This window comes from Salvelinus fontinalis, chromosome 17, assembly GCF_029448725.1.
Source record: "Salvelinus fontinalis isolate EN_2023a chromosome 17, ASM2944872v1, whole genome shotgun sequence".
Lineage (NCBI taxonomy): Eukaryota > Metazoa > Chordata > Actinopteri > Salmoniformes > Salmonidae > Salvelinus > Salvelinus fontinalis.
The window spans coordinates 33,652,274-33,664,450 of NC_074681.1; the positions used below are offsets into that span (position 1 = coordinate 33,652,274).

Here is a 12,177-nt window from a genome sequence, read left to right on the forward strand (position 1 = left end):
CACTACCACAACAAATTACTTTTTTGTGCAACGCAGAACCATTCCTTCATCTACCAAGCCTTACAAACTGTAGCCTGGATGTCTGTTATTGGGTTTGGAAAATCAAACATGCAGTTTTACATTATTGAATGATACACTAGCGTACATCACTCAGCATCTGTAGTACAGCAGCCCTCGCCATCTCAACAGATTAGGAATCAATGATAATGTGCCTCTCTATCATGCTTGAGATGTGTGTAATCAAAAGAGAACTACAGTGCAGCGCATTCTGCAAAGTATATGGAACACAGTCAATACTGCACGCTCAACAAAGCATTGTCAGGAAAGAGATCTATGAAATTGGCAGTGGGCTGTTACAATAAAGATAAAGATGATGTCTTCTTATGCACCTGCCGCACCTAAAATAGAACAATTCCCGTAGAACCTGTGTGGAACCCGTAGAACCTGTGTGATTAGATCGACTGCAAGTCTTCAGTCATGTTGAAGCGTTAAAATATGAAAGACAATTAATTATTTACAACTCTCATGTCTGGGACTGAGGTTCACCACAAATCAATTCCCAAACTGGAAACAGCTACACATTCAGAATAAATCCATGGAAATTGATTCCACAGCAAACCAAATATGGTTATTTCAAGGTTCCCGGGATTTTCCATTGGGTTGTGGGAGTGGTGATGGACAGTAAAACTAACACCTCAAAATACAACAATCATATGGTTATGGACAGTTTTTTCTCCTTACCTCGGCAGACGTTCCCGTTATCAGTCTCGAACCCGGCCTTGCAGGTGCAGCTCCCGATAGGAACCATCCACTCGCCATCTCCATTGCAGTACAGCTTTATGGGCACGTCCACCTCCTCTGAATTCGGGATGCAGATCCCTCTAGCGATGACCAGGGAGGTGCTCTCTGCCCCCGTCATGGTCTCAGGGAAGACGGCAAAGTTCTGCACCACACTGGGGCACTTCTTATAAAACACTCTGACCGAGAGCAGCGACATACAGGCACCATAGTCCTGAAACGCCAGGTAGAACCCGTTCTTCGACAGTGGGCCAAAGCTCCGAACCTCAGTGTTGACCTTCATCAACCGTCCGCCGAAGTCCACCTGGGAGAAGCTCTCGTCAGCCGCGATGGTGTCAACCTTTAAGTAGGGGGCTTCCATCCAGAAAGCTGTTCCTTTGGTGGCGATAACCGAGTCCGTCTCGTAGTAGTAAAGGTTGAAGGTCTCCTTGCAGGAGCCGGGGACGTTGGGGATGGAGCTGCAGTCACGCACGGTGAAGCGCATCTCCACGTAGATCCTCTGAGCTCCACGTCGGTCGATGAAGGTGGTGAGGAGCCAGTTGTTCTGGCTGGGCTCGAACACGTTGCACACCTGGTAGGTCCGTATGGTGTTGAGGTTCTCGTCGTAGCCGCTCACCTCCTCCCACTGTGAGACAAACAAAGTAGAGACCAGAGAGAGGGGGGATAATTAGAAACATACAGTATCTTGAAAAGTCACAAACACAGCTTCGAAGAGTTTTTGACACTACAATGCCAAAAGAGAGGGACGCTCAGCTAGTATCACCTCAACTCTTTATGTAAACACATTTCTGAAACCATTTTACAGTACCAGTCAAAATTTTAGACGCACGTGCTCATTAAAGAATTTATCTTTATTTTAAAATATTTTCTACATTGTAGAATAATATTGAAGACATCAAAACTCAATCATGTAGTAACCGAAAAAGTGTTAAACAAATCAAAATATATTTTAGATTTTAGATTCTTCACAGTGCCACCCTTTGCCTTGATTACAGCTTTGCACACTCTTGGAATTCTCTCAACCAGCTTCACCTGGAATGCTTTCCAACAGTCTTGAAGGAGTTCCCACATATGCTGAGCACTTGTTGGCTGCTTTTCCTTCACTCTGCGGTCCAACTCATCCCAAACTATCCCAATTGTGTTGATTTCACGGGATTGTGGAGGCCAGGTCATCTGATGCAGCACTCCATCACTCTGCTTCGTCAAATAGCCCTTTCCAGCCTGGAGGTGTGTTGGGTCATTGTTGTTAAACAAACAATAGTCCCACTAAGTGTAAACCAGATGGGATGGCGTATGGGTGCAGAATGCTATGGTAGCCATGCTGGTTAAGTGTGCCTTGAATTCTAAAAAAAATCACAGACAGTGTCACCAGCAAAGCACCCCCACACCATCACACCTCCTCCTCCATGCTTCACGGTGGGAATCACACATGCAGAGATCATCCGTTCACCTACTCTGCGTCTCACAAAGACACGGCAGTTGGAACCAAAAATCTCAAATTTAGACTCATCAGACCAAAAGACAGATTTCCACCGGTCTAATGTCCATTGCTCGTGTTTCTTGGTCCAAGCAAGTATCTTCTTGTTGGTGTTCTTTAGTAGTGGTTTCCTTGCAGCAATTCAATCATGAAGGCCCTATTTACGCAGTCTCCTCTGAACAGTTGATGTTGAGATGTGTCTGTTACTAGAACTCTGTGAAGCATGTATTTGGGCTGCAATCTTAGGTGCATTTAACTCTAATGAACTTATCCTCTACAGCAGAGGTAACTCTGGGTCTTCCTTTCCTGTGACGGTCCTCATGAGAGCCAGTTTCATCATAGCGCTTGATGGTTTTTGCGACAGCACTTGAAGGAACTTTCAAAGTTCTTGAAATGTTCCGCATTGACTGACCTTCATGTCTTAAATTAATGAATGACTGTCGTTTCTCTTTGCTTATTTGAGCTGTTCTTGCCATAATATGGACTTGGTCTTTTACCAAATAGGGCTATCTTCTGTATACCACCCCTACCATGTCACAACACAACTGATTGGCTGAAACGCATTAAGGAAAGAAATTCCACAAATTAACTTTTAACAAGGCACACCTGTTAATTGAAATACATTCCAGGTGACTACTTAATGAAGCTGGTTGAGAGAATGCCAAGAGTGTACCAAAGCATTCAAAGGCCATTTTCCCTAAAGTGGGGTTACAAGTTTAGAAACTGTAATATGTGCACTGGGAGTCAGGAAGCAAGTTCAGGAAGTGAATCATTTAATAAATAAATGGAAACATTTACAACGCACAGAAACTCGAACAACTCACAGACACGAAACTGAAACAGAAACAGTGACGCCTGGGGAAGGAACCAAAGGGAGTGACATATATAGGGAAGGTAATCAGGTAAGTGATGGAGTCCAGGGGTGACAGGTGTCCGCCATAATGAGCAGCCTGGTGACCTAGAGGCCGGAGAGGGAGCACACGTGACATGAACTTTCAAAGCAGAATGACTTCCCCATTGTTCCTCAACAGCAGCGTATGCTATACATTTTTCAAGTCTCTAAAAAATAAAATTTCCAATTTTGCTACAGTAAATAGGACCGAAATGAACCGGTCGGTCACAATTCCAGAACAGCTATAGCACCGTGAAAAATGAAAGAGACCAAAGACAAGCAACAGAAACCTGGCTGAAGAGAGAGACCAGCTACAGAGAGGGGAAAGACCTACTTACCAGTTATAGAAAACTCTATAACGAAATAGACGAGCTACAGGTCAGTTTCAACAACCTGGCTAAAGAGAAGAATGAGCTACAGACCAGCAACAACAAAACTGACGACCAGATAAAGAACGGCTACAATGCCACGAAAGGTGAAAGAGACAGGGCACGGAGCAACAACTGCCTTAGCTATTTTGAAAAAGAGGGATGTCCGTAGGGACCTATTGTTAACACACACATACAAGTATTACACATCCAAACTTTCAGGAGATCCACTGCTGATTGATGACCTTGCCTGAGAAACCCAAAGCATGAAACCAAAGAGGGTCTACTAAGAGAAACTGATTCTCCAATAGAAATCCCTGAACGCACTTGTAGAAGATGTCATGGTGACATTACCTAGCTAAGCTCATGTGCATAAACTTCTTATTAGGTCTAACGGTTGTGTCGCGCTGAAATGTGCACGTGCAAGCAATCAAATCAAGGCAGTCTTTGATATAAAAATATATATTGTTTTTGACGATAATGAAAATGTGTGTTTGTCACTTCCACAAAGTTGTAGTCATGTTCAGCTACTTACAACACTGGCTTCAATTTAAGTTGTGCATTTAGATGTGGAGAAAATACATTTCTCCCTCCCATTGACTTCCCAAACCCCTGGTCTGTTTGGTGTGATTCGTGGGCATCCCCGGAGGTAGTGGCCGCTTGGTCCATGTGTCTTGTTATCAAGATATAATGGATCTTACTCTGCCTGCCATTTTGATGTGATCGAACAAAACTGCCTTTGTTATTTAGTTTGTTTCTATTTTTTAGGTCGCTTGCTTGTCTTGTTAATTTGTTGTTATCTGATTGATGTATCTTGATTATTGATTGATTTGACTTGTCAATTGTTGTCTTTGTTGCCTAATGAAACATGAAAAATGAACACCCCTCGCGTTGTAGCAGCCCTATGTCACATCTAGATTATTACAACAGGTAGGCCTAGTACTCAACAAACTAAGCTGACTTCCTGAAATGACAGTTTCCTGTCTACAAGTGGTTATGTCAAAAATAGCAACAGATGGAGGGGGACAATGGTAACACACATAAAGGTATCTGGTTTTTGCAGAACCAATTTATTTTGAAAAACCAATCAATTTTAAATTTGTTCACAAACAGGTGGCAGGGGTATGGACATTTCATTTGGACTCTTCTGACTTCCTGAAATGGAAGTTCCCTGTCTAGCAGTGGTTACAGCTCCAGATAGAGAGATACAGCGATAGCACATTTAGGAATCTGCTTCTTTGTTAAAATTAACATAAAGAATAAGATTCATTTGCAGATCCCAAACACAGCCACATCCTCATTCTTGTGAAATCTTATATTCACACCTATTTAGCAGCCAATCACATTCAAGGTTTTGTATTGACTGCCTAATATGGCATGCCCATTGGTGGTAAGACATCTATAAAATGTTCAGTACACAACATCATACTAGAACATATTCTGTAGCCGATCGTCTGGTAATAGTATTTGAGACCGTGGTAGAACATGGAGATGTCACAGGATAAGTATGCCAATATGGACCGGTTATGTAACAAAGGGTTGAGCAAAAATGACAATATCTATGAAGATGCCATTGCCTCTCAGGACTCAAGAGAAGAGACCAAGAAGGATGCTACCTCTAAGGACAGACCAGTTGCTAACCCCTCAAGTTATGGTAACTCAGGTAGGAGACCCTCCAGAGATGCTGCAGTTTGTCTGGGGATGCTGTGTGTTCTCCTACTGGCTGGGATTGTTGGTCTGGGTTTCTACCACAAGAATATCATCAGTGGGTTTGAGGATTGTAAAGTCAGCAACATCAACCTGTCTAAGACAAAAGACCAGTTAGAGATCAGCTTCAACACCATGACTAATGAGAGAGACCAGCTACAGACCAGCTACAACACCATGAAAAAGGAGAGAGACCAGCTACAGACCACCTTCAACACCATGACTAAGGAGACAGACCAGCTACAGACCAACTACAACACCATGAAAAAGGAGAGAGACCAGCTACAGACCACCTTCAACACCATGACTAAGGAGACAGACCAGCTACAGACCAGCTACAACACCATGAAAAAGGAGAGAGACCAGCTACAGACCAGCTTCAATAACCTGGCTAAGGAAAGTGACCAGTTAAAGACGGAGAGAGACAGGCTTCAGAAGTGCTTTTCTGACTTAAAACAAGCTGGGCCTAAACGCTGGACGCTGTTTCAGTTCACTTGGTATTACATCTCCTCTGAGGTAAAATCCTGGGATGAGAGCAGACAGGACTGCATTGAGAGAGGTGCAGACCTGGTGATCATAAACAGCAAAGAGGAGCAGACATTTCTCACTAATCTGAACAAGAGGGTCTGGATTGGCCTGACTGACAAAGACAAAGAGGGGACCTGGAAATGGGTGGACGGTACCACACTGACCACATCCTATTGGTCGGGGAAACAACCTGATAATGGTGATGGGGATCCAATATATGGGGAGGAGGATTGTGCTGAGATTGTTAATAAGTGGATATGGAATGATATTTCATGTGCAAATCATTTCAATTGGGTCTGTGAGAAGGTTGTTTAACAGTGTTATAATTTATTGCATGTGTTTGTACCAGATGAGTTCCCTGATCTTGTATCATGAAGTTTTGATAAGAAGCTTCAAAGAAATTACTCTGAAATGTAAAGACTGTTCCTTTCTATTTGTTTTCACAAACTGGTGGTTAGGTGGATGTTGGCACTTAACTCAACTGACTCCCTGAACAGACAGTTCCCTGTCTACCAGTGGTTGTGTCCAGTGGTGCAAAGTACTTAAGCAAAAATATTTGAAAGTATCTACTAGTTTTTTGAGGTATCTGTACTTTACTTTACTATTTATATTTTTGACTACTTTTACTTTTACTACATTCCTAAACAACATAATGTACTTTTTACTCCATAAATTTCCCTGACACTTAAAAGTACTCGTTACATTTTGAATGCTTAGCAGGACAGAAAAATGGTCTAAATCACGCACTTAAAGAGAAACTCCCTGGTCATCCCTACTGCATCTGATCTGGCGGACTCACTAAACGCAAATGCTTTGTTTGTAAATTATGCCTGAGTATTGGAGTGTGCCCCTGGCTATAAGTACATTTAAAAAACAAGACAATCGTTCCGTCTGGTTTGCTTAATATAAGGAATTTGAAATGATTTATACTTTTACTTCTACTTTTGATACTTAAGTATATTTTGGCAATTACATTTACTTTTGATACTTAAGTATATTTAAAACAAAATACTTTTTCACTTTCACTGAAGTAGTATTTTACTGGGTGACTTTCACTTTTACTTGAGTCATTTTCTATTAAGGTATCTGTACTTTTACTCAAGTATGACAATTGGGTACTTCTTCCAGCACTGGCTATGTCTAGCTAACACAGCATCAGATAAAGATATAGCAATGTGGTACTGTCAGCTCAGGACATACAGCCCGGGAGGCATTTTTATTTCAAACTTTGCAAGCATGTGGAGAAATATTATGCAAAATGCAAGATATACCTATAGCCACATCAGAGGTCCTTGAAATGTTATCCTATATACCCCCATGTTCATGTGTATTACTACCGTGATGCATGTAATGGATCTTACTCGGCCTGCCAGTGTGATGTGATCTACTGTAGTTTGGTATTTTTAGGTCGCTTGCTTGTATTGTAATTTGTTGTTATCTGATTGATTTGTCTTGATTATTGAATGATGTGTCTCTTCAATTGCTTTGTTGCATGACGAAAAAGGTCAATAAAGATTTTGGTCACAAAAAATGAACACACCTCGGGTTGTAGCAGCCGTATTTTACATCTAGAGTACTAGAACAAGTCGGCCTAGTACTCAACGGACTAAACTGACGTCCTGAAATTACAGTTCCCTGTCTACCAGTGGTTATGTCTAAAATAACATTGGATAGAGGGGGACAATGGTAACACACATAAAGGAATCTGGTTCTTTGTTCAAATCAAAATAAAGAGGAAGATTCAATTCCAGATCTGCTACCTCCAGACCCCAAACACAGCCACAGCCACATCCTTATTCTTGTGAAGTCTTATATTCACACCTATTTAGCAGCCAATCACATTCAAGGTTTTGTATTGTCTGCCTAATATGGCACGCCTATTGGTGGTAAGACACCTATAAAATGTTCCTTACACACAACACAGCTTTCATATTTGAACAGATTCCCTAGCAGATCGTCTGGTAATAGTAATTGAGACCGTGGTAGAACATGGAGATGTCAGAGGATAACTATGCCAATATAGACCGGTTATGTAACAAAGTGGCGAGCAAAAATTTGAATTTATATATGAAAATGCCATCGTCTCTCAGGACTCAAGCGACAAAAGCGATGAGGATGCCACCTCTAAGGGCAGACCAGGAGCTAACCCCTTAAGTTCTGATAACTCAAGTAGGAGACCCCCCCAGAGCTGCTGCAGTTTGTCTGGGGTTGCTGTTTGTTCTCCTGTCTGTGAGGTGGTCATTAAACAGTGTTATATTAATGCAGGTACACTACATGACCAAGAGCATGTGGACACCTGCTCATCGAACATCTTATTCCAAAATCATGGGCATGAATATGGAGTTGGTTCCCTCTTTGCTGCTATAACAGCCTCCACTCTTCTGGGAAGGCTTTCCACTAGATGTTGGAACATTGCTGTGGGGACTCGATTCCATTCAGCCACAAGAACATTAGTGAGGTCGGACACTGATGTTGGGCGATTAGGGCTGGCTCGCAGTCGGCGTTACAATTCATCCTAAAGGTGTTCAATAGGGTTGAGGTCAGGGCTGTGTGCATGCCAGTCAAGTTCTTCCACACCGATCTCGACAAACCATTTCTGTATGCACCTCACATTGTGCACAGGGGCATTGTCATACTGAAACAGGAAAGGGCCTCCCCTAAACTGTTGCCACAAAGTTGGAATCACAGAATGGTCTAGAATGTCATTGTATGAAATTTGATTTACTGACTTGTTGAAAAGGTTGTATTCTATGATGATGCCATGTTGAAAGTCACTGAGTGCTTCAGTTTGTCTATGGAGATTGCATAGCTGTGTACTCAATTTTATACACCTGTCAGCAACGGTTGTGGCTCAAATAGCCGAATACACTAACTTGAATGGGTACTTATATATAATGTATTCGGAAAGTATTCAGACCCCTTGACTTTTAGCACATGTTGTCACAGCCTTAATCTAAAATGTTGTAATATTTTTTTCCCCCTCATCAATCTACACACAATGCCCCATAATGACAAAGGAAAAACAGTTATTTATTTTATTTTTCCGAAGGTATTAAAACAAAAAACAAAAATATGCCATTTACCTAAGTATTCAGACCCTTTACTCAGTACTTTGTTGAAGCACCTTTGGCAGCGATTACAGCCTCGACTCTTCTTGGGTATGATGCTACAAGAAGCTTGAGCTTCTTCTCTGCAGATCCTCTCAAGCTCTGACAGGCTGGATGGGGAGCATCGCTGCACAGCTATTTTCAGGTCTCTCCAGAGTTGTTCGATCGGGTTCAAGTCAGGGCTCTGGCTGGCCCACTCAAGGACATTCAGAGACTTGTCCCGAAGCCGCTCCTGCATTGTCTTGGCTGTGTGCTTCGGGTCGTTGTCCTGTTGGAAGGTGAACCTTTGCCCCAGTCTGAGGTCCTGAGCACTCTGGAGCAGGTTTTCATCAAGGATCTCTCTGTAATTTGCTCAGTTCTTCTTTTCCCCGATCCTGACTAGTCTCCCAGTCCCTGCCGCTGAAAAATATCCTCACAGCATGATGTTGCCACCACCATGCTTCACCGTAGGGATGGTGCTAGGTTTCCTCCAGACGTGACGCTTGGCATTCAGGCCAATGAGTTCAATCTTAGTTTCATCAGACCAGAGAATCTTGTTTCTCATGGTCTGAGAGTCCTTTAGGTGCCTTTTGGCAAACTCCAAGCGGGCTGTCATGTGCCTTTTACTGAGGAGTGGCTTCAGTAAATGCCTGATTGGTGGAGTGCTGCAAAGATGCTTATCCTTCTGGAAGGTTCTCCCATCTCCACAGAGGAACTCTGGAGCTCTGTCAGCATAACCATTGGGTTTTTGGTCACCTCCCTGCCAATGGCCCTTCTCCCCTGATTGCTCAGTTTGGCTGGGCTGCCAGGTCTAGGAAGAATCTTGGTGTTTCCAAACGTCTTCCATTTAAGAATGATGGAGGCCACTGTGTTCTTGGGGAGCTTCAATGCTGCAGAAATGCTTTGGTACCCTTCCCCAGATCTGTGCCTCGACACAATCCTGTCTCGGAGCTCTACCTACATTTCCTTCGACCTCATGGCTTGTATTTTGCTCTGTCATTCACAGTCAACTTCACAGTCAACTGTGACTGCAAACTTGTTGGATGCATTTGCAGTTATTTTAGGTTGTCTTTCGAATTCTGTTTTGCTCAATAGGAAATGAATGGTTAATAACATTTTGTGTCATTTTGAAGTCATTTTATTGCAAATAAGAATATAATATGTTTCTGAACACTTTTATATTAATGTGGATGCACCATGATTATGGATAATGAATAATGATGATCACACCCCCAAAATCATGAATAAAGATCATACCCAGAGTGTGAATTACACCGTGACATTTGGGGCATCTCTATTTGGCTCTCTATCATGGGCTTAATAGTAAAGATGCCATTTAATGGTAAAAATGTATTACTTTTTATTATCTGATTGTCAAACATATCACTTCAGAAAGTAGGCTACCTGTGCATGTTCATCCAATCAATGCACTGCATGTGCACTTGCTCCATCTGACAAATGGAAAGAGACGTCTGTTACGAAACACCCACAAATGTTCCTAATGACATTCGTCGATTGCCATTGATTAGGCCGACATTAATCAATGTGTCTTGCTGACGGTGACCTTTTTTTTTTTGTAGCCTGAAAAGTCGGGACACCTGAAATGATTGATTGATGGATCTGTTAGTTGTCTTTGTTGAATGATGAAAAATCTGGTTGCAGCAGGCCTGTGTACACATCTACAGTATTACAACAGGTAGGCCTAGTACTTCTCTGTACCAGAGTGACGTGATACATACCGTATTAAAAGGATACTTTGGGATTTTAGCATGCTTGCAGATACCCATAGACTTCCAGTCATTGTGCTAACACTAGTTAGCATTGGCTTGCGAAACTACCTCTAACTTCCTTCATACTAGACACAAAGACATAAAATGCTATCCATGTGTTCACCTGACTCTGTGGAAGTTGGTAAAGGGCCTCATTGCCAAAATCTCAAATACCCCATTAAGGGGTCTGCTCACATTTATAAAAATGTCCCATGGACTTTGAAGAGACTTTCCAAAGAGACAAATGCAGAGGTGGTCTAATAGTCATGTCACCGGACTCCACACATACAACCACAGTGTCTGACTTCCTGGGCCATGCATTTACCATTTACCACAATAACACCTGTTGTTTTACATCGTCTTGCTAGAATGATAGCTTCCTGTTTATTGGTGGTTTCCGTTGCATATAGAACACTTTGGACTCACTACAGTGTTCACAGCTTTCTTACAACATACACACACATTACTAGAATATCGGGTAGCAGTAATTGAGACAGTGGGAGATCATGGAAATGTCTGAGCATATCTATACCAATAATGGCAGCATTTTTGAAGGTGACCCTGTGGCAGAAGGGCAGCAAACAGAGACGAGGATATCAACAAAGATAGCATCATCTTCCAAGACTCAAGAGAAGCGGCCGAGGACGATGACACCTGTATGGGCAGACCAGCAGCTAACCCCTCAGGTTCTAAGAGCTTAGGTAGGAGACCCTCCAGATCTGGTGCTGTGTGTTGGGGGCTGCTTTGTGTTCTCCTACTGGCTGGGATCGTAAGCCTTTGGATTCTACCGCAATACAGTCATGAATAGTTATAAAGACAACCTGACTACAGAGAGAGACCAGCTACAGACCAGCTACAACACCATGAAAAAGGAGAGAGACCAGCTACAGACCACCTTCAACACCATGACTAAGGAGACAGACCAGCTACAGACCAGCTACAACACCATGAAAAAGGAGAGAGACCAGCTACAGACCACCTTCAACACCATGACTAAGGAGACAGATCAGCTACAGACCAGCTACAACACCATGAAAAAGGAGAGAGACCAGCTACAGACCAGCTTCAATAACCTGGCTAAGGAAAATGACCAGTTGAAGACGGAGAGAGACAGGCTTTAGAAGCGCTTTTCTGACCTAAAACAAGCTGGGCCTAAAGGCTGGACGCTGTTTCAGTTCACTTGGTATTACATCTCCTCTGAGGTAAAATCCTGGGATGAGAGCAGACAGGACTGCATTGAGAGAGGAGCAGACCTGGTGATCATAAATAGCAAAGAGGAGCAGACATTTCTCACTAATCTGAAAAATGAGGTATGGATTGGCCTGACTGACAAAGAGGGGACCTGGAAATAGGTGGATGGTACTCCACTGACCACAACCTACTGGGTGGGGAAAAATCCTGATAAGAAAATGGAGGAAGATTGTGCTGAGATCAGCATTGGACCGGTAGAAGGGAACTGGGAGGATTTGTCATGTGCCACTCATCTTAACTGGATGTGTGAGCAGAAGCATTAACTTTGTATTGTAAACTGGTTGGAGAACTACGCATGTAT

General features: G+C 42.7%; 1 protein-coding gene and 1 pseudogene across 3 annotated transcripts in view; one reads left to right on the forward strand and one right to left on the reverse strand.

Annotated features, from left to right (window-relative positions):
* Nucleotides 1-12,177, reverse strand: part of LOC129814182 (ephrin type-B receptor 1) — a 309,241-nt gene that overhangs the window by 163,862 nt on the left and 133,202 nt on the right. For all 3 annotated transcript variants that reach the window (XM_055867082.1, XM_055867084.1, XM_055867083.1), the window contains exon 3: nt 742-1,423. In XM_055867082.1, the coding sequence (XP_055723057.1) occupies nt 742-1,423 (682 nt within the window). The remainder of the gene's footprint in view (nt 1-741; nt 1,424-12,177) is intronic.
* On the forward strand, nt 11,087-12,175 carry LOC129814183 (C-type lectin domain family 10 member A-like; annotated as a pseudogene).